At 54.3% G+C, this 27,566-nt stretch overlaps 8 protein-coding genes across 8 annotated transcripts; 4 read left to right on the top strand and 4 right to left on the bottom strand.

The window, feature by feature from the left end:
• Positions 1 to 1,140: 1,140 nt before the first annotated feature.
• On the top strand, positions 1,141 to 8,115 carry CKM354_000838600 (acetyl-CoA carboxylase ACC1; the record flags this gene model as incomplete). The annotated part of the gene is made up of 3 exons (XM_044803758.1): positions 1,141 to 1,323; positions 1,415 to 1,680; positions 1,737 to 8,115. 3 exons carry the CDS (start codon positions 1,141 to 1,143, stop codon positions 8,113 to 8,115), a joined length of 6,828 nt encoding a protein of 2,275 aa, XP_044659693.1.
• Positions 8,116 to 8,786: 671 nt separating this feature from the next.
• On the bottom strand, positions 8,787 to 11,222 carry CKM354_000838700 (anaphase promoting complex subunit CDC27; the record flags this gene model as incomplete). The annotated part of the gene is made up of 2 exons (XM_044803759.1): positions 8,787 to 8,858; positions 8,913 to 11,222. The coding sequence occupies 2 exons, from the start codon at positions 11,220 to 11,222 to the stop codon at positions 8,787 to 8,789; spliced, it is 2,382 nt and encodes a 793-aa protein (XP_044659694.1).
• A 473-nt stretch (positions 11,223 to 11,695) lies between these two features.
• On the top strand, positions 11,696 to 12,270 carry CKM354_000838800 (uncharacterized protein; the record flags this gene model as incomplete). Its single annotated transcript, XM_044803760.1, has 2 exons — positions 11,696 to 11,704; positions 11,758 to 12,270. 2 exons carry the CDS (start codon positions 11,696 to 11,698, stop codon positions 12,268 to 12,270), a joined length of 522 nt encoding a protein of 173 aa, XP_044659695.1.
• Positions 12,271 to 14,657: 2,387 nt separating this feature from the next.
• CKM354_000838900 (uncharacterized protein) lies at positions 14,658 to 15,680 on the bottom strand (the record flags this gene model as incomplete). The annotated part of the gene is made up of 1 exon (XM_044803761.1): positions 14,658 to 15,680. The coding sequence occupies one exon, from the start codon at positions 15,678 to 15,680 to the stop codon at positions 14,658 to 14,660; it is 1,023 nt and encodes a 340-aa protein (XP_044659696.1).
• A 590-nt stretch (positions 15,681 to 16,270) lies between these two features.
• On the top strand, positions 16,271 to 19,888 carry CKM354_000839000 (uncharacterized protein; the record flags this gene model as incomplete). The annotated part of the gene is made up of 1 exon (XM_044803762.1): positions 16,271 to 19,888. One exon carries the CDS (start codon positions 16,271 to 16,273, stop codon positions 19,886 to 19,888), a length of 3,618 nt encoding a protein of 1,205 aa, XP_044659697.1.
• A 1,024-nt stretch (positions 19,889 to 20,912) lies between these two features.
• On the top strand, positions 20,913 to 22,286 carry CKM354_000839100 (uncharacterized protein; the record flags this gene model as incomplete). The annotated part of the gene is made up of 1 exon (XM_044803763.1): positions 20,913 to 22,286. One exon carries the CDS (start codon positions 20,913 to 20,915, stop codon positions 22,284 to 22,286), a length of 1,374 nt encoding a protein of 457 aa, XP_044659698.1.
• A 415-nt stretch (positions 22,287 to 22,701) lies between these two features.
• Positions 22,702 to 24,723, bottom strand: CKM354_000839200 (uncharacterized protein; the record flags this gene model as incomplete). Its single annotated transcript, XM_044803764.1, has 1 exon — positions 22,702 to 24,723. The coding sequence occupies one exon, from the start codon at positions 24,721 to 24,723 to the stop codon at positions 22,702 to 22,704; it is 2,022 nt and encodes a 673-aa protein (XP_044659699.1).
• A 448-nt stretch (positions 24,724 to 25,171) lies between these two features.
• On the bottom strand, positions 25,172 to 27,409 carry CKM354_000839300 (uncharacterized protein; the record flags this gene model as incomplete). Its single annotated transcript, XM_044803765.1, has 2 exons — positions 25,172 to 25,393; positions 25,448 to 27,409. The coding sequence occupies 2 exons, from the start codon at positions 27,407 to 27,409 to the stop codon at positions 25,172 to 25,174; spliced, it is 2,184 nt and encodes a 727-aa protein (XP_044659700.1).
• Between the last annotated feature and the right edge of the window lie 157 nt (positions 27,410 to 27,566).

Here is a 27,566-nt window from a genome sequence, read left to right on the forward strand (position 1 = left end):
CAGTCATGGCGGTGATGGTCGTGGGCATCGCGAGCGGTGGCTCTGCGGACTAAGTATGTCTGTGTCTGCGCGGGCTCAACGATGAGGGCGTTGTCTGAACGAGTTGAGAGTGATCGGTTGGTGCGACGAGTACCTGAGTACCTTGCAGGCCGCTGGGCCGCTGCACGGTGATGTCTCCCCAACCATGCGGAAGTAGGCATGCGCAGCGCTGGCGGGCAGGGTCTGTCTGCACTCCGCATGGGCGAGCTCTGCTCAACCCTCTGCCTGCTGGTACTCATCCGCAGCTGGTGTGGATGCGTTGTGGCTCAATGCAATTCACTTGTCCCCGAAACGCTGCTCGACACGCTGATAAGGCGCCGCGCAGGCCATTGCGCGCCGTGGGAGCTCATCCGTATCCGCCCGACGAGGCATTGCGCGCTGCAGCGTGGTGCTCTGGCAAAAAGTTCCAACGCGCTGACGGTCGGCGGAGTGGGAGCTGCAGCAGCGCTTAGCCACATCGGACATGGGGCCTCTGTTCAACGTGAGTCCCCATCGGGTGTCGTGGAAATTGTTGTAGAGCGCCGTGTCAACAGGCCGAGCAGCTGCTCATATAGCCAGCGGGCCTGCTGCTCGAGCAGATGCGCTCCTGCTCTGCTCTCCGACTGATCTCTCTTCCTGCCAAACTCGTCCGCATCGTCTCCCACTTCTACATCCTCCTATAGAGCAGCGAGCTTCCTACTCCTGCCACCGCCGCACTCCTCGAGTCGGTGTATAGACGACGCAGACCACTGCACGAATTCGGCCCAATTCACTTTCGGGCAAGCCTCGTTCTCGCTGCAGCTTTCGGCACTAGAACTCGCCTGGGGCCGATTGACGTCGTCACAAAAGCAGGGACGATTTCTCCATCCGAACGGTTGAGCTAGACAGAACACTTCTAAAACACAAGAGCACCTCTCGCCCCTGCTCTTTCATTGATCCCGCCATTGGACGTTACCGCGTCAGCGTTTCGGGCTTCAGCAACTGCCAACTCCCCGGCGACAGGCGTTTCTTGGGGCACTCGGGCATAGACTCTGCGGGAAAGCTCAGTTTGCCGCACTTTTCTCCAGCACCAATAATACAATCTCCCGTCCCGACAACACACCTCGAGGGACGACTGCGAACATGTCCGACGCAGTGGGCGGAGCCGCTAAGGTGAACGGCCACAGCAATGGCTTTCCCAGCGCCTACGCCGCCAAATACAACTTGGCTTCACATTTTATCGGCGGAAACGCACTGCCCACAGCACCGCCGAGCAAAGTGAAGGACTTTGTGGCAGCACACGACGGTCACACTGTCATCACCAATGTAAGTTTCCGGCGGAATGCCGAGTTTGGAGCTGAGAGACTCGAGCTCGGCTTTGGCCTGCAGCAAGCACGCGAGCTGACCACCTCCGCAGGTCCTGATTGCGAACAACGGTATTGCAGCTGTCAAGGAAATTCGATCGGTACGAAAATGGGCATACGAGACATTCGGCGACGAGCGGGCCATCCAGTTCACTGTGATGGCCACGCCCGAGGATTTGGCTGCCAATGCCGACTACATCAGAATGGCGGACCAGTACGTGGAAGTGCCCGGTGGCACGAACAACAACAACTACGCCAACGTGGAGCTCATTGTCGATGTTGCCGAGCGTATGAACGTACAAGCTGTGTGGGCAGGATGGTGAGTGATGAGAGCTGATTACAGCAACTCCTCCAGAAGGTGCTAATCATTTGTAGGGGACACGCATCCGAGAACCCAAAGCTGCCCGAGTCCCTCGCCGCGTCGCCGAAGAAGATCGTGTTCATCGGCCCTCCAGGATCTGCCATGCGCTCGCTCGGTGACAAAATCTCCTCGACTATAGTCGCACAACATGCGGGAGTGCCTTGCATTCCGTGGTCCGGTACGGGTGTTTCGGACGTCGAGGTGGATGACAACAACATTGTCACCGTGAAAGATGATACCTACATGAAGGGCTGCGTCACATCATGGCAAGAAGGTCTGGAGGCCGCGCGCAAGATCGGCTTCCCCGTCATGGTGAAGGCCTCGGAAGGAGGTGGTGGTAAGGGTATCCGAAAGGTCGACGACGAGACCAACTTCGAGTCGCTATACAAGGCTGCTGCCAGCGAGATTCCCGGCTCGCCCATCTTCGTCATGAAGTTGGCTGGCAACGCCAGACATTTGGAGGTGCAACTGATGGCTGATCAGTATGGCAACAACATTTCAATCTTCGGACGTGATTGTTCCGTTCAGCGACGACACCAGAAAATTATCGAAGAGGCTCCTGTCACCATTGCCAGCCAGAAGACCTTCCAGAAGATGGCAGACGCAGCTGTGTCGCTCGGTCGTCTCGTGGGATACGTGTCCGCAGGTACAGTGGAATACCTGTACTCGCATGCGGACGACAAGTTCTATTTCCTGGAGCTGAACCCACGTCTCCAAGTCGAGCATCCTACCACCGAGATGGTCTCTGGAGTCAACATTCCCGCCGCACAGCTCATGATCGCCATGGGTATCCCTCTTCACCGCATCCGTGACATTCGCTTGCTCTACGGTGCGGATCCTCACACGCAAACACAGATTGACTTCAACTTCGAGAAGGCCGACAGCGAGGGCAAGCAGAGACGACCACAGCCAAAGGGCCACTGCACAGCTTGCCGTATCACATCCGAAGATCCTGGCGAGGGCTTCAAGCCATCTTCCGGTACTATGCACGAACTGAACTTTCGATCCAGTTCAAACGTCTGGGGATACTTCTCTGTCGGTGCTGCATCCGCAATTCACAACTTCTCCGATTCGCAATTCGGTCACATCTTCGCTTACGGCGAGAGCCGACAAGCGTCGCGAAAGCACATGGTCGTGGCGTTGAAAGAGCTGAGCATTCGTGGTGACTTCAGGACAACAGTAGAGTACCTCGTGAAGCTGCTGGAGACTCCAGCTTTCGAGGAGAACACCATCACCACAGGATGGCTCGACGAGCTCATCAGCAAGAAATTGACTGCCGAGCGACCCGACCCTATGGTCGCAGTCATCTGTGGCTCTGTGACCAAGGCTCACATTGCGAGCGAAGCTTGCCTCGACGAGTACAAGAAGGGTTTGGACAAGGGTCAAACGCCAAGCAAGGAGATCTTGCGAACTGTCTTCCCCATTGAGTTCATCTACGAGGGATCGAAGTACAAGTTTACCGCAACCCGCTCGAGCAAGGACACCTACACTCTCTTTATCAATGGCAGCAAAGTCTCTGTCGGCATCCGTGCCCTTTCCGATGGCGGTCTCCTCGTACTGCTGGGCGGTCGCTCACACAATGTCTACTGGAAAGAAGAGGTCGGCGCTGTTCGCATGTCTGTGGACGGCAAGACCTGCCTGCTCGAACAGGAGAACGACCCGACACAGCTTAGAACGCCATCGCCGGGAAAGCTCGTCAAGTACACAATCGAGAACGGAGAGCACATCAAGAAGGGCCAAGCCTTTGCCGAAGTCGAGGTCATGAAGATGTACATGCCACTCATTGCACAGGAGGACGGTATTGTCAATCTCATCAAGCAGCCAGGCGCCACCTTGGCAGCTGGTGACATTCTTGGTGTTCTCCAGCTCGACGATCCTACCAAGGTCAAGAGCGCGCAGCCATTCTTGGGTCAACTCCCAGATGTCGGACCCTCAGTCGTGCTCGGAAACAAGCCACCGCAGCGATACGTGTACTTGCGCCAGATTGTCGAGTCCATACTGCAGGGCTTCGATAACTCCGTGGTCATGAAGTCGACGCTCAACGAGCTTATCTCTGTGCTTCGCAACCCAGAGCTTCCATATGGCGAATGGACCGCGCAGGCCTCTGCCCTGCACTCCCGCATGCCGCAAAAGCTGGATGCTGCTTTCGAAGACCTTGTCAAGCGTGCTCACGCGCGCCAATCGGAGTTCCCTGCGAAGCAGCTCAGCAAGACTCTTGAACGCTTCTTGGCTGAAATGTCTGCTGGTGATGCGGAGCTCCTCCGCGGCCAAGTTTCACCTCTGACCGACATCCTCAAGAACTATACCGACGGTCTCAAGGTGCACGAGTTCCAGGTTATCAGCGAGCTTCTCCAGCAGTATTACGACATCGAGAGCATTTTCTCAGCCCGGCAAAACCGCGATGAGGAAGTCATCCTTCAGCTCCGTGACGCAAACAAGGACAAGACCGCCGATGTTGTTCTTACCGTGCTGTCACACACCCGATACAACGCAAAGAACTCGCTCCTCATCGAGCTTCTTCAGAGGTATCGACCAAATCAGCCAGGTGTCGGCAATGTGGCCAAGTATCTGCGTCCAGCGCTGCAGAAGCTCGCTGAGCTTGAGGGACGAGCCACCGCGAAGGTTGCACTCAAAGCTCGTGAGCTTTTGATCCAATGTGCCATGCCATCGCTCGAAGAGCGCACACAGCAGATGGAACACATTCTCCGCTCTGCCGTGCTCGAATCTCGTTACGGCGAGAGCGGCTGGGACCACCGGGAGCCAAACTTCGAGGTCATCAAGGAGGTCGTCGATTCCAAGTACACTGTCTTTGATGTGCTTCCGCAATTCTTCGGCCACCAGGATCCTTGGGTGTCGTTGGCAGCACTCGAAGTCTACACGCGTCGTGCGTACCGTGCATACCAGCTTAAGACGATCGATTACCTGTCTGAGGGCGACGCGCCATTCGTCCTTGCTTGGGACTTCGCTCTGAGGAAGGTTGGAGAGGCTGAATTTGGTCTCCCAGTAGAATCTTCTCACCCGTCCACTCCAGGCACACCTGCGGAAGGCTTCGGTCGCGTGCACTCCATCAGTGATATGAGCTACATTGGCCGCCAAGCGGGTGGCGGCGGTGAGCCAAACCGTCGTGGTGCTGTCGTCCCAGTGTCTTTCATCGACGAAGCCGACGAGGCATTGATGAAGGCGCTCGAGGCATTCCCACTCGCGAAGGGAGCAAAGACCAAGGCTGACCAAGGTGGCCTCATGGCCGATCTCTCCAAGAGACGTGCACCACAAGTCCCACCACCGGAGAACCCCAATGAAGAGCTTACTGCGGTATGCAATGTGGCCGTCCGCGATGCCGAGAGCGTTGACGACAAGGATATTATGTCTCGTCTCCTACCTATCGTCAAGGAATACAAGGAGGAGCTTCTTGCTCGTCGTGTGCGCCGCCTGACATTCATCTGTGGTCACAAGGATGGTACCTATCCCGGCTACTACACTTTCCGTGGACCTACCTATGAGGAAGACAGCTCTATTCGTCACATCGAGCCTGCTCTTGCCTTCCAGCTTGAGTTGGGGCGTCTTGCGAAGTTCAACATCAAGCCGGTGTTCACTGAGAACCGCAACATCCACATGTACGAGGCCATCGGCAAGGGTGTTGAGACTGACAAGCGGTACTTTACTAGAGCCACTGTCAGGCCTGGCCAATTGCGTGACGAGATGCCAACTGCTGAGTACATGATCTCTGAAGCCGACCGCTTGATGACCGATATTCTGGATGCTATGGAGATCGTGGGCAACAACGGCTCAGACATGAACCACATCTTCATCAACTTCTCTGCTGTCTTCCCGCTCGATCCCAAGGAGGTCGAAGACGCACTTGGAAGCTTCCTTGATCGCTTCGGCAGCCGTGCCTGGAGACTTCGTGTTACTGGTGCTGAGATTCGCCTGGTCTGCACCAACCCACAGACCGGTGCACCATACCCAATGCGCGTCAACATCACCAACACATCTGGATACATCGTGCAGGTCGAACTGTACGAAGAGCGCAAGTCCGAGAAGACGAACGAGTGGCTCTTCCACTCCATCGGCGGCACCACCAAGATTGGCTCCATGCACTTGCGTCCAGTCAGCACTCCTTACGAGACCAAGGGTGCTCTGCAGCCGAAGCGATACAAGGCTCATATCATGGGCACTCAGTACGTGTACGACTTCCCAGAGCTCTTCCGCCAAGCCATTGAGAACTCCTGGAACGCCATCTCCGCGCAGCACCCAGCCATGCGTGACAAGCAGCCAGTGAAGGGCGAGTGCATTGAGTACAGTGAGCTCGTTATGGACGACTCCGATAATCTTGCAGAGGTCAATCGCGAGCCTGGTGCCAACAACATCGGAATGGTTGGCTGGCTCATCACTGCGAAGACTCCTGAGTACCCACGTGGACGTCGCTTCATCATCATCGCCAACGACATTACGCACAAGATCGGTTCTTTTGGCCCTCAAGAGGATCGCTTCTTCCACAAGTGCTCCGAGTTGGCTCGCAAGCTGGGCATTCCACGTTTGTACTTGTCAGCTAACTCTGGTGCTCGCATTGGTATGGCTGAAGAGCTCATCCCACACTTCTCTGTTGCCTGGAAGGATCCAAGCAAGCAAGAGGCCGGTTTCGACTACCTCTACTTGACTCCAGAGAAGAAAGCTCGCTTCGAGGACGGTGCTCTGAAGCACGTCATCACCGAGCAGATCACTGTTGGCAACGAGGTCCGACACAAGATCACCACTATCGTTGGTGCTGAGGATGGTCTCGGTGTGGAGTGTCTGAAGGGATCTGGGCTCATCGCTGGTGAGACCGCGCGTGCATACGAGGACATCTTCACATGCACACTCGTCACTTGCCGTTCGGTGGGTATCGGTGCCTACCTCGTCCGTCTCGGACAGCGTGCCATTCAGATCGAGGGCCAGCCAATCATCCTTACTGGTGCTCCTGCCATCAACAAGCTCCTGGGTCGCGAAGTCTACACTTCCAACTTGCAGCTTGGTGGCACTCAGATCATGTACAAGAACGGGGTCTCGCACATGACTGCCAGCGATGATTTCGAGGGTGTCTCGAAGATGGTCAAGTGGCTATCCTTCGTGCCTGAGAAGAAGGGCGCTCCAGTGCCAATTTCACCATCGGCGGATACCTGGGATCGTGAGATCACCTTCTACCCACCACAAAAGGCCCCATACGATGTGCGCCACCTCATCGCAGGACAAGACTCTGATGAGGGCTTCAAGTCTGGTCTGTTCGACAAGGGCTCTTTCGAGGAGGCTCTTGGTGGCTGGGCTCGTACTGTCGTAGTCGGTCGCGCTCGCCTTGGTGGTATTCCAATTGGTGTCATCGGTGTTGAGACTCGCTCAGTTGAGAACGTTTCTCCTGCGGACCCAGCCAACCCAGACTCTATTGAACAGATCACCAACGAAGCTGGTGGTGTCTGGTACCCCAACAGTGCTTTCAAGACTGCCCAGGCCATCCAGGACTTCAACAATGGTGAGCAATTGCCACTCATGATCCTCGCCAACTGGCGTGGTTTCTCTGGTGGTCAGCGCGACATGTACAACGAGGTCCTCAAGTACGGCTCGTACATCGTTGACGCCCTCGTCAAGTACGAGCAGCCGGTCTTCGTCTACATTCCACCATTCGGCGAGCTTCGTGGTGGTTCATGGGTCGTCGTCGACCCAACCATCAACCCACAGATGATGGAAATGTACGCTGATGAGGAGGCTCGTGGTGGTGTCCTCGAACCAGAAGGCATTGTTGGCATCAAGTACCGCAAGGAGCGTCAACTCGAGACCATGGCTCGTCTGGACCCAGAGTACGCTCAGCTTAAGAGCCAGATTGCGGACAAGAGCTTGTCTGCTGAGCAGCAGAACGAGATCCGCAAGAAGATGACTGAGCGTGAGGAGAGACTTCTTCCAGTCTATCTGCAGATTTCTCTGCAATACGCCGACCTACACGACCGTGCAGGCCGCATGAAGGCCAAGGATACCATCCGCATGCCACTCGTGTGGTCCGAGGCTCGCCGCTTCTTCTACTGGCGTCTGCGCCGCCGTTTGAACGAGGAGCACATCCTCAAGCGTCTTGCCAGCACGCAAGCTAAGGAGTTGTTCAACCGCGCCAACAGCATCAAGACTCTCGAGTCCTGGTCCGGCGTGTCTAACTACAGCACCGACGACCAGGCTGTTGCAGTGTGGTTCGAGGAGAACCGCAAGACCGTCGCCGACAAGATTGAGGCTCTCAGGGCTGATGCGATTGCCTACGACGTTGCCTCTCTGTTGCGCAGCCACAAGAATGGCGGATTGAAGGGTGTGGCGCAGGTGCTTGGCATGTTGCCTGTTGAAGAGAAGGAGGAGGTGCTCAAGTGGCTTTCCAAGTCATAGAGAAGAAGAGGGATGGAAATGAATGATGATGATCAGGACTCACGTGTCGGCACTTAGATACCCTTCGCGTTTGATGATTGAGAGGCGTTTTGTTGCGCATAGTGGATTTTAGCGGAATTCGTTTGCAACGGCTGTGATATAGAGATATTATATTGTACAAGTTCGTTTCTTACCTTGATGCTCGTCTTGCTGCATTCGGCTGCATCTTGTTGCGCCTTCGTGTATGAATGCATGTGGTATAACACAACAAAAGAGGAAAAGCGTCCCGTCACTGAGAAACGCAATGACTTCGTAGCAGTCAGGTATTTATGACTGACTGGCGGTACTATGCTCAACCCGCTCGCTGAATGCAACAAAATGCACCAGAGCAGAAACGCCAATCTACTATGCTCCCAAATGCAACCCTCCCGACCTCGCGTACGAGGCCGTTTGCAAAAATCCACCTGAACGCCTTGCTTCTTGAGGTTACTCAGGGCCAACAAGTCCACCCTGAAGCCTCCGACCAAAACCACGAAAGCACGCCTGGAATCAACATTACACACCATGCCTCTATGCAATCGTTCTTGTCCGTGCTCCCATCGATCCAAGAACATGCTCGCTTTTGCTATCCCTTTCCCATTGTTTCTGTCCCTGAAACGCCAGCACAGATCGCAGAACAGATCGATCCTTGCTCAGTCATCATCACTATCATCGTCCTCGTCCTGATCAAGAGCTTCCATGGCTTCTTTGATGAACGGTGCGGCCTGAATACTTCGTTAGCATGACCCCAAAACTTTGCATACTATATTTATGCTCACCTTCACATCAAGATTGAGCGCCGTCGTGAAAGCACGCAAAGCCTCGCCCTTCTCCTGAAGACCCTTGTAGCACTTGCCCAGTAAGAACCACACATTCGCCTCGTCAGGCGCCTGATCACGCAAGATTTCCAGCTCGTCCAGTGCCTGCGGGTAGTATTTCATATGCATCAAAACTCTTGCTTTCTTGAATCTCGCAAGGGCAGAAGAAGGAGCGAGTTCCAGAGCCTTGGTATAATTCGCCAGCGCACCCTTCTTATTCCGCATACGTTCCAGTACGACACCGATACAGACCAGCAAAGTACTGTTGGTGGGATTGATGGCAGCAGCTTTCCTGTAGTGGATTTCTGCGTCCTCATTCTTGCCCATGCGCTCGAAGCACTTGCCAAGGCCGTACCAACCATTGTAGTGTCGGAAGTCGATTGCGACAGCGCGTCTGAAAGCGGTGACAGCGGAGTCGAAGGCCTCATTGGCGATGTATTCGTGGCCCATCAGCGTCCAAGCATATGTGAAGCTCTCGTCGAGTTGCGTCGCACGTTTGAAGGCGCTAATGGCCTGATCATGCTCGCGAGCAAGGGAAAAGGCATTGCCGACAGCCACCCATGTCTGCGGTGCATCGAAATGGTTGTCGCGCAGAACGCGGCACAGCATGGCCAAAGCAGTTTCCTTCTTCAGGTGCCAGAGAACGGTGGAGTAAATCTCCATGTCTTCAATGCGTGAAGGCTGCATCTTGATCAACTTCGCGAAGCATTCTTCAGCAGCCTTGTAGTCCTGTTGTTCGTGATAAGCCTTTCCTAGCTGTGCCAGCACCCACGGGGTTTCGCGCTGCGCAGAAGGGAGAGAGCGGAATGCCATGACCGCGTCCTCCAGCTGGAAGGTAGCCGCGCCCTGGAAGCCTACCGCCAGCTGCCGGAAATTGTCAAGTAACGAAGACATGGCCCGCCGCTCGGCTTTCAATTCTTCTTCTGAGGGTGCAGGGGGGAGCTTCAGCTGCACCACAGCAGACGGGGCTGGGGGCAGAACGGCGCCACGGTCCATGGTTCTGCTGAGGGTGCGCTTCTCCTTCTCCTTTTCTCGATCATCCGAGGGCATAATCTTTCTGTTGCCACTAACGACGCGACCAACCTGTGGACCGGTCCTACCTTTCGTGCCCGTGGCTGCTTTCGCGGTGCGAGATGCTCTATCAGCTCGCGCGGCAGCTGTAGATGCAGTGTCTGCCGTGGAACGTGTAGTCCTGGTCGATGTAGCCTGCGTAAACAGCCGATTGCTCCTTCTCGGCGGACCCGAGTCTGTAGTGGATGGTGGCGGCGCGCCAGATGCCGTGCGCTTTTGCCCGCCAGCGCTTGGCTTTCGAGGAGCTTGCTGGAGCTCTTCCGCAGGATCCTGAGAAACAGTGCCCGCTCGCTGTGAGGGCCGGGCGCGATCCTCGAACTGCTGTCCTGGCCGCGGACGCCGTACAGGTGCCGCTGGGGGGTCCACAAACACGTCGCTCTCTTCGGTGGGGAAGTCATCATCCGCCATCACGATATTACCGGTCGGCGTATCCCATTCCGAAAGTACTGGCCGTACTGCATTTCCTGCCGTAAGCTTACCCTTGATCCTCCCAAACGCATCCTCAGATCCAGCCTTGCTCCCAAGCACGAACGGATCGTCCATAAAACTACCCACAGGGAAGCTGGGCTGAGAAGCAAGCGGGAGCCGGGAATCTTTGTCCACATAGATAGATGCACTTTCCGAGCCTTCTGAGATCCCAGGAAGGTCTCCTGCAGCCTTAAACATGTTCTCTGTCTTCAGATCTGCGCCGATTTTGCACAGGCCGTCGAATGCATCCCAGGTGAAAGCGTTGAGCTTATGCGCCTCCAGGTACGCATCACCCGCTTTGACATAGTTGGCATTCGCTCGATGTAGATGACCCAACAGGGTCAGCACAGCAGGAGCGTCTGGCGTATGCCGCCGTGTGGTCTCCGAATGTTTTTGCCAATCATTTCTCCCTGCCCATTGCGCGCGTGACTTCTCGAGGGCAGTCACACCTTCCGAATAGCGTCCCAGATGTAATGATGATTGCGCAAACACGTAGGCGCATCCCAAGTGGCGACCTGTGGAACCGAACTTGGTCGCAAAGTCGAAGGCTGCCTTGTAGCGGCAGGAGCGGTAGTAGGTCAAAGCGAGTAGGTGCGCGGCATCGGGATTCCGTGGCTCGAGAGCATGCAGGCGCCCGGCGAGGAAATTTGCGTTGTCGAGGAGGTCGTTATCGAGTTGATAGTAGATCAGCTGCTTCAGCTGGGAAACAGCGATGCCCGTGGACGGCGACATGGCGCGCGGTGGCAAGAAAGGCTATGGATGCAGAAGGGGTCGGAGCCTGAATGTGGTGCATTGAGCATGCGTCGCGCAGCACGCAGTCGAAGGTCGTGTCGTGTCTCAAGTCAGGCGTAGAGTGCCGCGCCGGGCGTGTCGAAGAAGACGGTGGGAGGAGGAGCAGCAGCAGGGAAAGGTCTATGGCGCGCAAGATTAGTGTACTGCCGAGAAGCGAATCATGGCAGCGGAAAGTAGGCAGGCAAGCAGGCAGGCAGCGGTCGGTGGGCCACGAGGCAATGCGTGCTCGCCGTTGCGCTGTTTGTTGCTACGGGAGGAAGTGACGACTTTGTTTATGCGCCCGCCCCGGAAAGCACGAGCCAGCCACCGCCAAGACCGATGCACCGGCATGCATTACATTGCTTCTACTGCACTGCTGCTCCTACTCACGCGACAACCCCAACTGAGCGCATTCCGCTGATCGAACCACCGCCATGGCCAAAGTGAGTGTTGACACCCCGGCTCTGCACAACACGGCATTGACAAAACTCCACAGAAAGCATTGAAAACACAAGCACAGTCCAATGCGGCCACGCTGAACCGCACCCATCAAATCTCCCTGGGCATCAATGCTCTGTATCTGGTCCTGAGCCTGTTGGTCTTCCGTCGACGGAATCTCTTCCTTTACTTCCTGTTCAATGCTCCCGCACTCATCATCGAATTCTGGTTCGAGCGCATTGCTCGTCCTACCTATGTCGATGGAGAGCTGAAGCGAGCTGGCGAGGACCTCGATGCCAAAGGACTGACTGAGTTCATGTGGGATGTGCTGTATTGGACGTGGGGTACCGTTGCCCTCGTTTCTCTGGTTGGGGACTACGGGTGGTGGGTTTACGCCGTCGTCCCGTTGTACAGCATCTGGAGCGCATGGACCACGTACAGTGGATTCAAGACTGGAATGGGAGGCATGATGCCCGGTGGTGCGACCGAACCTGCGGCTACACAGGGCGGGCAGAGTAAGCGACAAGCTAAGCTGGAGAAGAGAGGAGGCCAGAAAGTGCAGTACCGGTGAGGCGCGGAGGGCACTCAGCTGAGGTAGGTAGGCTGCTATCATCACTTCCTACCAAATTTGTATGGCTCCGACGTCATTTCAAAAGGTCCGCTGCTACATGGCTAAAACCATCCTCCTGGATACCCACCTGCGCCTGGCATCTGCATGCCCATGAACTGATTTAAGGCATTGTCGTACCACAGTTGGTCAGCCATCGCACCTCTCTCACCTCCATATGCCGACTCATACAACCATGAACCTTCTGGGCCATAGCGTTGGAGGTTGTTCGCCAGGGCTTGCTCCTCGCGATGGTAGATCCCCGAGTGGAATCGCGGATCCTGTAACCCACGATAGAATGGAAGACGTGCATCAGAAGAGAAGCGTCGACCACGAGAACCTGGCCACGGTTGCATGTTGTAGATTGTCCTGGATTATCGTGAGAATGATTCTGGACTTTTCTCTGGGGCTGATTCGGTCTGGAATTCGTGCTGTGGATGAGAGACGGTCGAGCTGATGGATCAGCCGCTATATATGGCTTTTTTCCAAAGCACATTCACGGCATTGGAAAGTGTAGCGCGGGATGGTATGCTGGAGGACGAATTCAAAAGCCGACTCGCCACCTCTACTCGCATCGTTCACAGCTTCGAGAACAATATGCTTCACAATACTTGATGCTCTGGGTACTATTGTATCGTGCAGTGGCTCTGATCATCAGCGATGCATTGCCCTCAATCCTCACTACTTTCCGTGAAGGTAATTGCACGACGACTAGACGTACTATCTAATGTAGAGGTCTTCTCCAAGATCCCGTTCAATCATGATCTGCTTCTACTCCACCAACTTATTGCACAACCAAAACACGCAGCCCATTGAGCAGTAATGTCTTGGTAAGTCTGGCCAGGCACCCGCGGTCAACCGATACCCTCCATGCCACAAGGCTACTACGGACCTGACGATGGCTCCTTTCGAGGGCACAATCACGTCGTGACGATGAACGAAGTGAACAAACTCCGCGCAAGCGGACAACCTTCAGGGTGGGTGGGCCATCCTGGGGCTGAAAGAACGTGGACGCAAGATGCGAGGAACACATTCATTGGAATGCAGAGGCCACAAGGGGGCGTCTATCCTGGTGGATGGTTTTAGATAAGCTGTTTAGTGCGAAGCAACGCTCGAAACTGGCGAACGAATCGATTGTGATTGCAAATATGCGCATGCTCTTCATCGAGGACTTCAACAACTTGTGATATTGCGCTGTGAGAAGTGTATCTGAGCCCGGGGACGGCATGACACCGAGGTCGATCACCACGGGCAGGACAGGATCTCGCCGCATCCTGTACACGACAGCGTGAATAGTGTGAGCCCTATACTAAAGATAGCTTTCAATCTCTCCTCTGCTCTGCCATTCGACACTTCGTAAAACGTCTAGCAACCCCTAACAACACCATTTTCCAAACTCTCACTCTTCCAAACTCACCGCATCTCCCTCAGCAACGATGATGCCCCATCACGGCTCAGGCTACATCGGGCCTCACGACTATTCGGTCCAGGCCGTCAAGGCTTCCAGCGAGGCAATTGGCGACAGTCAGTCAATCGCGACGTAGCCCGCGCTTCTGGTCCACCAAGTGGCTGGGTTGGCAATCCTCGCTCGGAAGCATTTTGGTTGATTGGAGCGAATAACTAATTTTCGAGTATTCAGCAGCCTCAGGGTGGGATGTACCCTGGCGGGTACTATGGATAGAGAGGCAGTTAGGGCGTTGTTCTTGAGTTCGTAGGAGTACAATATCGTGTTGACCTGAATGGGGTCTCCTCAACTGACGTATCATGGTGATGTTCATCTGTCGTGAACGTTTTTGAAAGTGGTGGCCAAACAGTGGCAACATTTATCGCCACGGGCGTAACAGAATAACGCCGGAGTCCTGTACTCAATGTAGTGAAGAGCGAGAGCGTTCCACTACACATACTCCTTCGGCGCTCTGTTTCTGCTCCACCTTGCAACACTATCTAGCAGCCCCTGACAACGTTGTCCCCCGCACTCTCGCATTCCTCAAACTCAACGCGACCCTCTGTCAATCAGCAACCATGATGCCTCGCAAGGGATCAACCTATAGCGGACCCCACGATTACTCTTATCCAGGCCGAAAAGGTTTTCTGCAAGACAGCTGGCGTGCTGGCCTCGATCGCGAGATAACTCGTGCTTCTGGTCCACCAAGTGGCTGGTCGGGTAGCCCTCGTGCAGAATCGATCTGGCTGTTGGACGCGCATAAATCTTTCGAGAAAATGAACAAGCCGAAGGGGGGAATGTATCCTGGTGGATACTACGGGTAGGTAGTTGGGAGTCATCGGTGAGCATGTAGGAATATGATAGTGTCCTGAACCAGCTTCGGTGGATCTGTGCTTCTTTCTCAGATTCATTTCTCTATTCTGACGACAATTTTGCCCCTCGTCCGGCCGGATTTGAGCTCCACGAATGCGGCTTTGGCGTCTTCGAGGTCATAAGTTTTTGTGATCACGGGCTTCAGCTTGCCCTCTGCAATCCATTGCGCAAGTTGGGCATAGTCTTCCGCCTTCGTGACACGCCGCAAGAATTCTGCCTTGCGTGGTACGCCACCGAGCCAAATGGGCAGATACATCATCTTCCACATCTCAGACCAAAATGCCCAAGTCAACGTCGCAGCAATGGTGATGTATCGGCCTTCGGGCTTGAGATATGCTGATGATTTCCAGAAGATGGCAGGGGTACCGGCACAGTCTACCAAGAGATCATATTGCGTTCCTTGTCGTGTCATCTGAGCTGTGACATCGGTGTTGCGATAGTCGATGACCTCGTCCGCTCCCAGTTGTTTGCACAGCTCGACATTTGCAGAAGAGCACGTTGTCGTAACATAACATCCTAGTGCTTTGGCGATCTGGATTGCGAAAGTACCGGTCCCGCCGCTGCCGCCATTGATGAGAACTTTGTTGCCGGTTTGTACGTTTGGTGCTAGGCATTGATACGCCGTGAGCCCAGCGACTCCTAGCGTTGCTCCATCTTGGAATGATACTGCATCAGGGAGCTTGACGACATTTTCGACACCTTGAACAAGAACATATTCAGCCAAGGAGCCGAACAGCGGAGGATCGCTACGCCCAAAGACGCGGTCTCCAGGATTGAGGTTGGGAAGATTGGTCGATACGATCGTTCCCCCGAAGTCGCCACATGGAATGAATGGTCTTTGCTTGATGTTCAGAGTGCTGTAGATGGATGATTCTGGCAGCTTGTAGTCCACTGGATTGGGAGAGCCGTATGCCACTTTCACCAACGCTGAGTCTGCAGGAAGAGACGCTGCTTCTGCAGGTAGTGATGCGTCTGAAGTGTAGCGGATGTCCTTATCGATGCCTTTCGTCTGGTCGCTACATTGTGAGGCTCGCATGGATTGAGGAAGGGATGCCATTGTTGGTGAATTCATGAACTGCGAGTGAGCTGTCTGGTCAAATCGGACGTATCTGAAAGCTGCCTGCTGTGCAAAAAATTCTACCACGTGCTAATTGTCGCGGCTGGTAAGCCTTTGTCAGTTCCATGCAACCACTGTACCTCGGCCGTGTGACAAGCGTTCTGTGATCCGCGAGCATGTGCAGTCAGGCAGGAAGCAAAGTGGAGGATGGAGAGATTGATCGTGCCGTTCGCCGTCGGAGGAACTTGCGGCGGTGTTCAACAGCACGCTGAACAGTGTCAGAGGGATCCACTGCTCACATCCAGCACAATTGCACCATGCTAAGCCGCAAATGTTCACCGATACTCTGGCCACGAGAGGGAACAGCTGATGAAGTGAAGTGAGCTGAGGTGAGAGCCGTGGTGGTGGGAGGAAGGCGCTCGGGCCACCTGAAAGTGGGTCCTCAGAACGCGACGCGGTCGCGTACTTCGATCGCAACACTGATTGATGCGACAACATTTGCGACCGATCGTCGACGACTCTTCACAACACAGCGTCGAGCTGGTTGACACTTCGGGCGTGCGCTGTTGAGCGCCTTCAACACTCCCACGATGTATATCAAGCAGATCATCATCCAAGGCTTCAAGTCCTACAAGGACCAAACGGTGATCGAGCCATTCTCTCCCAAACACAATGTCATCGTCGGGCGCAATGGCTCTGGCAAGAGTAACTTCTTCGCCGCAATTCGATTTGTGCTCAGCGACAAGTACACGCAACTTGGTCGCGAGGAGCGACAAGGACTCCTCCACGAAGGCACCGGCTCAGCCGTGATGAGTGCTTACGTCGAACTCATCTTCGACAACAGCGATGAGCGATTTCCGACAAACACCCCCGAAGTAATCTTGCGGCGAACTATTGGGCAAAAGAAGGACGAATACAGCTTGAACCGGAAAAATACCACCAAGCAGGAAGTGCTGAGTCTGCTCGAGAGTGCCGGCTTCAGTCGCAGTAATCCGTACTACATTGTGCCTCAAGGCAGAGTGACGGCGATCACGAACATGAAAGATCAGGAGCGACTGAATATGTTGAAAGAAGTGGCGGGTACTGGTGTCTACGAGAGCAGAAGAGCAGAGTCATTCAAGATCATGGAAGAGACCAAGCAGAAGCGGGCCAAGATTGACGATTTGCTTGAGCATATTCGTGGCAGACTAGGAGAGCTTGAAGAAGAGAAGGAAGAGCTGCGACAATTCCAGGAAAAGGACCGCGAGCGAAGGTGTCTTGAGTACACGATTCACCACAAGGAGCAAGAGCGACTGGAAGAACAAATCGCACGAATTGACGACGATCGCGATGGCGGAATGGAGCAAAACGAAGAGAACCGCGACAACCTGAAAGCCGCTGAACAACAGATGGACGCGATCGAAGCCGAAATCACCAGCCTCCAAGGCAAGATGAAGCTGCTTGCGCAGGAGCAATTACAATACAAGGAGGAGCGTGTTGACATATCGCGAAGTAAGGCACAGATCGAATCGGAGGTACAAGCTATGCAAGACAATCAAGCAACGGCTCAGCAGGCGCAGGATCAACGTGCGAGTGAGCTGCGCAATGTGCAGAAACAAATCAAGAAGCATGAATCCGAACTTGCTCAATTGTTGCCGCAGTATCAAGCGAAGAAAGATGAGAACAAAGCTATCCAGCAGCAAATCAACGATGCCAACGCCACAGTCCAACGTCTGTATGCCAAACAAGGACGCCACAACCAATTCCGCACCAAGAAAGAGCGCGACGATTGGATGAAGCAGGAAATCGCCTCAATCAATGAAAGTCTTGCCACAAGAAAAGCTATCCGCATGCAGACCGAAGAAGATATCAGCGATTTCGAGTCGCAAATCTCACAATTGGAAGCTGACATTGGCGAATTGCGACATCGAATCGAGAATCGTGGCGACGAGCAACAAAATATTTCTTCAGAGGTCCAGCAGGCGAAGGATGCGGCGGAACAGCTCCAGGATCAACGTCGAGAGCTCTGGCGAGAAGAGGCCAAGCTCGGAACTGTCATTGACAATGCACAAGCGGAATACGACAAGGCCGAGAGGGGCTTGGGCGGCATAATGGACAGCAATACCGCTCGTGGTCTCGCATCAGTCCGGCGTATCGTCGCGAAGCAAGAGATAGAGGGCGCGTATGGCCCTCTCGGAGAACTTTTCGATTGCAATCCAAAGTACAAGACTGCAGTGGAGGTCACTGCAGGTGCTTCCTTGTTCCACTATGTCGTTGACACTGACGAGACTGCCGAAAAGCTCATCAAAGTCCTTCAGCACGAGAAAGGTGGGCGAGTGACCTTTACACCACTCAACAGGATCAAAGCACGACCAGCCGATGTTCCGAAGGCCAGCGATGCGGTCCCATTGATCAGCAAACTGAAGTACAATCCGGAGTTCGAAAGTGCGATGCAGCAAGTCTTTGGCAAGACTATCGTATGCCCAAACCTCCAGGTTGCAGCTCAATATGCCCGCAGTCACTCGGTCAGTGCTATCACCCCTGACGGAGATCGATCGGACAAGAAGGGTGCGCTCACAGGTGGATATTATGACACAAAACGCTCTCGCATTGACTGCATGAAGCGGCTCGTCACCGCACGCGCCGAGCTCGAACGCGTCAGTGGCCGAAAAGATGAGATTCGGCAAGAGCTCGAGAAGCTTGACCAAAAAGTCACCAAAGCTCGGACTAACTATCAGAAGATCGAGCAAAAGCGAGAGCAGCTTGAAGGAGGCTACGGTCCGCTTCGAGATGAGCTAAGACGTAAGGAGCAAGATTTGAACAAGCGACGTGACGAGCTTGAGAGCAAGCAACGCTCATTTGAGAACCTCGACTCTTTATTGGGTGCTCTCAGCACCCAGCTCAGTAGCTATCAGACCGAGTTGCAGGCAGACTTTAAGAAAGCACTGAGCAACCAAGAAGAGCAGGAGCTGAATACAGCGAATGGCCAGCTACCTGATTTGAGGAAGCAATATGCAGAGCTTGGCCGCCAACTGGCAGACTTGGAGGTTCAGAAGAGGAATCTTGAGGACATCCTGAACGTCAATCTTCGACCTCGACTATACGAACTACAAGGCGCAGATCTGGATGCTAATGCCGATAGTACCGGCAAGGTCAATGCCAGGCTGACGGATCGAAGCAGCGATCTCAAGCGAGCCACCAAGACGCTGAACAGTATCGACAAGAAGCTGCAAGAGATCGAGGGCTCGATTGAGAGTGCTCAGGAAGAATTGCAAAGCCTAGAGGCGAAGCGCACTGAGCAGCAAGCGGAACTAGAGAAGCTTGAACAAGCCATTCGTCGTCACCAGAACAGAATTGAAAAGGGTGCTGAGAGGCGGGGACAATTCCAGTCACTCTTGAACCAAGAGCTTGCAACCATTCGCAATCTGGGCGTGCTGCCGGAGGCTGCATTTACACCGCAATATGCGAACCTCAGCTCTGACAACGCAACGAAGCGCCTGCGCAAGACACAAGAAGCTCTCAAGAAGTACGGCCACGTCAACAAGAAAGCCTTCGAGCAGTTTGCACAATTTGAGCGTCAACGTGAGGAGCTCGAGAAGCGTCGTCGCGATCTAGACAACAGTGACAACTCCATCAAGGAGCTCATTGACGTCCTTGACCAGCGGAAAGATGAGGCCATCGAACGAACTTTCCGACAGGTCAGCAAGGAGTTTCACACCATTTTTGAAAAGCTCGTGCCGGCTGGTATGGGCAGGTTGATCATACAGCGTCGCAGCGATCGCCAGGCAAATGGAGGCGCAGAAGACGACAGTGACGATGAAGAAGGGCGCGAAAAGGACAGCGTGGAGAACTACATCGGCATTGGTATTTCTGTCTCCTTCAACTCTAAGCACGACGAGCAGCAACGCATCCAACAGCTGTCCGGAGGGCAAAAGTCGCTGTGCGCTCTGGCGCTTGTGTTTGCCATTCAGGCTTCAGATCCTGCACCTTTCTACCTCTTCGACGAGATTGATGCCAATCTGGACGCACAGTACCGGACGGCGGTGGCCCAGCTTCTGCAAGAATCAAGTCAGACTGGGCAATTCATCTGCACTACGTTCAGGCCGGAAATGTTACACGTTGCCGAGAAGTGCTACGGTGTCAGCTATCTGAACAAGGCCAGTAGTATCGATGTCGTCTCGAAAGAACAGGCGTTGGACTTTGTCGAGGGACAAATTAGTGGGAAGTAGACATGCTCACGACGAGCAGGGAGGTAACGCCGACATGGCAAGGTCTTTCGCGCGAACAATGCTTTATCGTTGGTGGAGCGGTCAGATGATGTTTCTGTGCGTGATGAAACGGATGCCTTTGGCAGGAACGTCGATACCCGTATGTATTATGTCGAAATGCTACGCAATAATGCAACTATCTGTGCTTTACATCCCCAAGTCAGCTTGTGGTACTACGACTCGCAGTCAAATTGTACTGAGATGTGTATGTGTGGGTCAGGGCTCTCTTTGATCACGCATGTAGCTCAGAATCCAATAGATTTGGCACAGCGACTGGTGAGTTGTCCAGTGTCCGGCGGGTTGCTTCCAGAATGGAGCGACCACGAACGGACGCTTTGCGGACTTTGGTTTGCATCATGTGAGTTGTGGGCAAGGATGATGGAGCTTACCTGGAAGACCGATGTCGAAATGGAACTCTTGAAAGGGGTTATCCGTTTGGAGAGGAACATTCAAGACCTCCAGAGCTCTGGTGTATGATTGGTGCGATAACAACTCGCGCTAGCCGATAGCCCCAACTTCGAGTCGACTCGAATCCGACTCGGCTTCGAATCGTTTGTCGTGCAACCGCTGGCTTTTTCTGCCAGGTTCTGCTTGGCGCCAGCGCACGGCCTTTGTCGGCTTTGCGAGTTGTTCCGACGTGCATCGTGCCTCCTGACCTCACGGCAGCCAGTGAGCATTTTGAAGGGGTAACAGCTTTCTCATAGCGTTGCATTATCACGCCTACACTTACTCTTCGGGCTCACTGTGGCCTTGTTCGCAAAACGCCCGCTCTCAATGCTGGTCCACTACACACGCCATAGCTTTCCCCAGATGGAGCAAACTCTGGGTTTCGCGGTGAGGATTGAAAAGATTTTTCCCGTGCTCTGTCCTGTCGGGTCTTGATAAGGACCATTCACTTTCCTTGCATCTCTTGATAGAGTTATTTTCTTTCCGGAATCTAGTCAGACTCTACTACTACTCAAGCATAGATCACGCTCCCATACACATGTCTCCAAGGCCATCAACCTCGTCATCATCCAGAATGCCGGACATGTCGTCCGGGATATACAGGCTGCTGTCCTTCGTGTCAGCAAACAGAAGATCGTACTTGAGCGGATCCAGAGGGACGAGTACACCGACAAACAGTTCAAATGAGCCTCAGATCCTTCTCGTTGTCGCCGGCGGCACGATCTGCATGCAAGACTCCGAAGACGGCTTGGTGACATCGAAACTTTTCCTCGACGAATGCTTGCGACACAATCCTACATACGACGACGGCACACCGGTATTATCTACGAAAGTTACGAACGAGCACGGCAAATTGATCGAGGCCCCGACACTTCGACTACCAAGAGACCGAAACGGCGAGAATGTGCGCTGTTCTGTGCTCGAATTCGATCCTCTACTGGACAGCTCAACCGCTCATGCTCCAACCTGGAATCAATTGGCACAGACTATCCGAGCCAACGAAGACAATTTCGATGCATTCGTAATCTGCCACGGCACAGACACATTAGGATACACTTCCGCCGCACTCTCCTTCATGCTGATGGACAACCTCCAAAAGACCGTAGTCCTAACCGGCGCCCAACGAAGCATGTTCTTCGCCGACTCCGACGGATCCGACAACCTCCTAGGCTCCATCGTCCTCGCGTCACACCTCAAAATCCCCGAAGTCTGCGTCTACTTTGGCCACAAACTCCTACGGGGAACACGAATCACAAAGATCAGCGCAAGTTCCTACTCTGGCTTCGAAAGCCCCAACGCCGGCCCCTTAGCCACAGTCTCTGAGACCGGAATCGTAGTCCACTGGGATAATCTGCTCCACGACCCACCGCCACAAGTCGGAAAAGCAGTCCCCGTCATGGACTCGTCCAAAGTCGTCGTTATCAAAGTCTGGCCAGGGATCACCTCCCAAATCATCGAAGCCATTCTCTCCCCGAAAACAATCCAAGGCGTAGTACTCGAAACCTTTGGCGCGGGAAATATGCCTTTGGCAATAATCCCCGCCCTCTCAGCCGCCGTTCAACGCGGCGTCGTAATCGTCAACGTCACGCAATGTCTTCACGGTAGCGTGAGCGATTCCTATGAACCTGCGCGAAAGCTCGTCGAAGCTGGGATACAACTTGGACACGATATGACAACGGAAGCAGCATACACGAAGTTAGTGTATCTTCTGTCATCGAAAGGCGCAACGCCGGAGAATGTGGCAAAGGACATTTCGCAGAATATTCGAGGAGAATTGACGCCTCCGAGTGAGCATTTGAGTGGTGGGCCGATGAGTATTGCGCAGCTGCCGATCCGGTATGAGAGGACGATGCCCGGACATGTGAAAGTGGACCATGGAACGCACCATCAGTTTCACCTGGGGCATTTTTGAAGAACGCTTCGCTGGATATGAAGTCCCGCCAAAGCACATCTTGAACGTCGCGTGTGGAGGCTGAGGTCAGGAATTGAAATATACTCAGACCACAAAGCTTCCTCAGCTCGGGATATGCTACCGATCATAAGAAGTATCTTGCAATACAGATGGCCGCAATTGGAAAGGCTATAAGCGTACGCCAGACGACGGAGCGCGCAGGGAAAGTCTTGAAGAGCACATGATTCGGACTGTAGTAGCCAGTCGTGGCAAGCGAGATGCGGCCCCGCAAAGTGACCTTCACACTGCACTAGTACAACGTACAGTCCTGCAAGCGATAGCAAACGGCACGAGATCATGATAGTCACGAAAATGGAAAGACCTACCTGAACAAATGCACTTCGATTCTGTTTCATTTGTGACTGCATACTGTTCTCTACCCGAAGGCCAGTCTGCGCTGACCCTTCTCAGGTTGTCCGACGCCGGTGCTGCCAGGTCTCCCTCGCCCTTTCCCCTTTGCTTTCGACGATGAGGCAGGCTTTGCCAAAGGGACGGGCTTAGGTGGAGGTCTGCTAGGACTCGTTTGTCTTTGTAGGTCCTGTGCGAAATGAAAGTCTTCGTGCTCGGTGCGACCCGCTGTCGATATTCTCTTGTTGCAACGATCACATGTGTACAGATCATCGGAGTCTTGTTCTTCCTCATCAAGGGCAGCGGGTGCGGGAGAGTCGTGCCCGCGTGCCCAGAGAGGAATGCTATCATCAGCCTGTGCTGAAGTAGGAATGTCCCGGAGATCCTCCTCCTTGATGTTGATGTGAGTGCCTTGTGAGGGAGTGATGCGCTCTTCATCGTCGTCCTCCACATCACTGCCCCAGCTATTGTACTTGTGTGCAAACACGGTTGGCGTCCCACCAACTTTGATGCGCCGCTTCTTCTTGGAAGGGCCTTTTTCTAAAGATTCTTCGCGATGAAGGGTAGCAGCTTGCATAGCCCGGGCCTCCTCACCGCGGACCAGAAAGCCATTGATGCCCATGTTGCCAGTAACACCATCCTCAAAGCCGCCCACTTGCACGGACAGATTGGCGCACGGCCAAGCTCTCCCGTCAACAATGACTTGCGCCAGCAGATTCTTGGCCAAGTCGAACAAAATTTCTTCTGATATAGTCTTGCCCATCGGGATTGGGCCAGACTTGCTTCGTGTCTGCTGACCTTGCCGGTGATGTATGCTGATGGTCTTCGGTCGTCGCTTGTTCTCGAGCACGCCCTCCTCGACTAGGCGACCAAAGATGTCTGCAACGAAGATTCGCAACCACTTGCATGCTACCTCAAAACTGTTGATCGATGGTCTGAACGACTTCGCAGACAGCATAGACTTGATCTGTGTTCGTGGATTGACCTCGCTGTTGTCTTCGCCTCGCAAGACATCGTAAAGCCAGGATCCGGTATCGTCGCCAAGCTGCTTCTTCAATTGCTCGATCGGGACCGGCAGAAGCTCAGCGACAGTATCCGTGTTGAAGGCAGCAACAACCTGATCGCCCAACTTGCCGCCCAGATTCCGGATTTTGGTAAATTTGTAGCCAGATAGAAAGTGCTGAACCGCTCGATTTCGAATCACAGTCTGTGAGTTGGGCTTCTTGTGACCGGAGCCCAGTTTTGCGAGCATCTTGTTTCTGCTGACACCCGCAGACATCGTGTACTTCAGCTCTTTGAACACTGCAGCTCGCACGTCTCTCACAATCTCGGACGCGACCAGCATTACGATATCGTCCCAATCCGGATCGTCCTCCTCGGTATGCTTCTCATCCAGGTCTACGAGCGCATCTGCTTTCCAATCCAACACAGTCGTAGGCGGCTTGGGCAGCGGTTCCGAAGGATCATCATACGGCGGTGGCCCCTTCAACTCCGGATACCTCTCCAACAAGATACCATGCACCTGCGCAGACAAGTCCAAGAACACCTCATCAATACTCGCTTTCTCCACTCTCTGCTTATCCGTAGGCAAAGTTTCCTTGATACACTTCAAAATCTTCCTGCTCTCGATCCGATATGGATCCAAGCTGACCTTCCTGACGGCAATTTCTTTGAACGCATCGTCTGCATATTCCCACTTCGCATTCCCCTCTTTCCAAGTCGCAACATGCTGACATATGATGTCTGGACATTTCTCTTTCGCCTCGGTGATGGTAACGTGGCGGTTTAGACCGTATGCTCGGGCGGGATAGTTGATGGCGATCAGACCTTGCCACTGCTGCACCGCAAGAGGCTGGTCTTTGTCCACGCCCAATCGGACCATCTCACATTGTGCGTAGAATGCATCCAGATCGATATGCGCTATCACGCGCAGAGGACAGTTGGTGGCAGAATGGGCAAGTGTAGACAAGTGCTTCCATGTGAACTTGCTGCGTCGAGCCCGGTGCGTATTGGGAGAAATGGGCGAGGAGATGAAGTTCTGTGAGGACATGGTCGTGTCCTTCGCCGTGTCATGTTATCGCATGCTGGGGTGCCGGTTCGCATAAAAGTGTCAAGAAACAGTCTGCATGTGGTGGGAAGCGCGTGTCGTGTCGCGGCGCGCGTCAAAGTGGATGACGTCGCTCTCAGCGTGGAGGTGAATCGAGGACAACCAACGGCAGATCGAAGGGAACATGAACAAAGCAATAGTCAATTTCTATTCAATTGCATACACGCTCCCGCCCAAGCATTCGTTGCTGTACCATAGTCTTCACTTCACTCTTAACTCCGCCTGCTGCTCAATGCTTTCGTTACTTCGTAGGCTGCTTGCTTTTCTGTCGTGCCTGTTTCTATTTCCTTCCCAGGGTTTCGCTATGATCTTGCAACGCTCGTGACCGCTTCGCTTGAACGCTGTCTCTCTCAATGCATATATGGTACCGCGCTGCTCAATCTCGGAATCACTAGCGTCGGTATCTTCGACCATCACGGTCAATGATATATTCTCGTTCGTAGATGCGCTCGTCGTAGACAGATCTTGGTGGAGCTGGAATCGGAGGAGGTGGGGGCAAGGCCTTCATTGGAAGTCTTTCTCGCTCTTCTCTTTGCCACTGGATCTCTCGAATTCGTTCGCGACGCTCGCGCTTGATGTCTTCCGTAATCTCAACGAGGCGAAGAACATCCTCCTGTACAATTGTCAGCTGTTTGCCAGGAGCGATCCACTCCGATGGTTTACTCACGTATTTTAGGTACTCCATGACATAAAAGTGATCGTCGCTCTCTTCAAATTCATATCCCATCTCGTCGATAGCCTCTTTGATTACCAAGTCCTTGGTCACCTCAGTCCACATCTTATCTCGCTTCTTTTGTCGGGGCCTGTCATCGCCACCAGTACGACGGTCCATAGTGATCCTAATCTCTTCTTTGGTGTCCCTGCGCTCTTCACGAGGCGGCGCCGGAGCTGGGGCCGGAGCTGGCAGTGGTGGCGGTGACGCGTAACCGTTACCATAAGGCGACTCGTACACGCGATCACCGGAGATGAACTTCCCGCGCCTCTCGCCATTGTAGCGCTGCCAGGTGATCTCTTGCGCACCACCGCCAACACCGTCCATACGCACTCTTTCAGTTCCGGGAGGCACATCCACGAGGCTCCAGTCTCTGGTCGCGCCGTTCCAGGCTTCACCGGGGTATGCTCGAGAGGCGATTTTGCGATTGTAGTATTCTGCCTCCTCGTCAAGTTCGTCGTCGTATCGGCGATGATCACGAGAGGGCGAGCGGCGGCGGGTGGAAACACTCATGGACCGCTTGTGGTCTACACTGACCGAACGCTTGCACTCAACTGCGCGATCCTCACGCTCCCAGTTGTCCTTCTCAATGTGGATATCCTCTTCGTAGGCCTTGCCGTTACGGGTGCCTTTGCGTCGAATCTCGATTTCAAGATTCTCTTCTTTGGTTTCTGGTGGTGGACTCGGTGGCGCAGGAGCAGGTGGTGGCGGGGGTGGAGTTGGCGAGCGAGCGCGCTCTACGCCGTGATCAATATGTCGGTGGTGGGTGATGACTTCTTGAATGATTGGCGGCCTGTAAATTGGTTCCAACGGCGGTGGAGGCGGGGGCGAGGGCTCTGGCGTTGGCTCTCGAGGCGGTTCAGGTTCCGGCTCCGGCTCTGGCGACGGTGATCGCTCTTTCGTGCGGCGGATGATGATCTCCTCTTTCTCGTAATCACGCGGGGGTGGAGGCGATGGGGTTCGAGGCCTCCGAACGACCCACTCCTCTTCTTTCCTTGCGACTAGCTGATGTCGGCTAACTGAACGGTGTCGTGGAGGAGGAGCGCTGCTCTCCCGAATATCGATTTCTTCGAATTTCGCTCGTCCTCTGCCAGGCGGCGAGCGACGCTCTCGAAAGATGATCTCCTCTCGTTCCACATCCCCTCGCTCACTTCGAGGAGGCCGAGGAGCTGGCGAGAATCGCTCACGTATGTCAATCTCCTCGCGTTCGACTCGTGACCGACTAGGCGCAGCACTGCGTTCGCGCTCTCGAATGTCAATCTCCGTCTTCTCAACAGTCTTGGGCGGAGGTGCTGGTCGATCACCACCGCCTCGTCTGAAGCGAATCTCTTCCACGGGCGGAGGATCGCTCCGAGAGGCTTGTGAGCGGGCTTCATGCTCCTCACGGCTGATCTTGATGTCGATTTCTTCCTTCTCGCTCACTCGCTCACGTGGAGGCGGGCGTGATCGGGTACGTTCGCGATAAATGATCTCCTCTTTCTCCTCCGCCTGGCTGGCAGGATAGGGTGGAGCTCGCTCTCGCTCGCGCTCACGATACACGATCTTTGTCTCTTCTTCCGTCGCAGCTGGAGGGGGACGACTTCGTGCCGACTCTACGCTTCGTCTTCTGCGTGACACTCTGCTATAGTTGTCATCCTCGCGACGCTCCTCGCGCACCACGAGAGGTCCTGCTGAGGACTTGCCGTAGTCTTCTCGCAAGAAGTCCGGCTGGCGGGGTGCACGGCGCTCGCTGAGGACCGAATCTCGTTCCTTGACCACAGTCTCCGGGCGGTATCGGCGTTCGTCTGGGTAGCGTTCACGAGTGATGTCTACTTCCAGGTCATCGTAATCGCGGTCCCGCCGGGGTCTTCTGTAGAAGTCGCTTTGGGAGTCATCGTAACGGTCGGCTACGGGATACTCTCGAGGATGCCGTGACATGGTGACGAGCAGCTATCGGCCGTTAAAATGGTATGTAGTGAGAGAGAGTTTGGTTGATATGCACAGTCGGAGAGGCCAACAGGTTCTGGAGCAAGGCCAGGTGCGCGTGGACTGGCAGTGGCCTGCAGCGCGTTCCGCTGCTGCTGCTGCTGTGTCA

The sequence above is a fragment of the Cercospora kikuchii genome (genome assembly GCF_019650295.1).
Source record: "Cercospora kikuchii DNA, contig_00005, whole genome shotgun sequence".
Lineage (NCBI taxonomy): Eukaryota > Fungi > Ascomycota > Dothideomycetes > Mycosphaerellales > Mycosphaerellaceae > Cercospora > Cercospora kikuchii.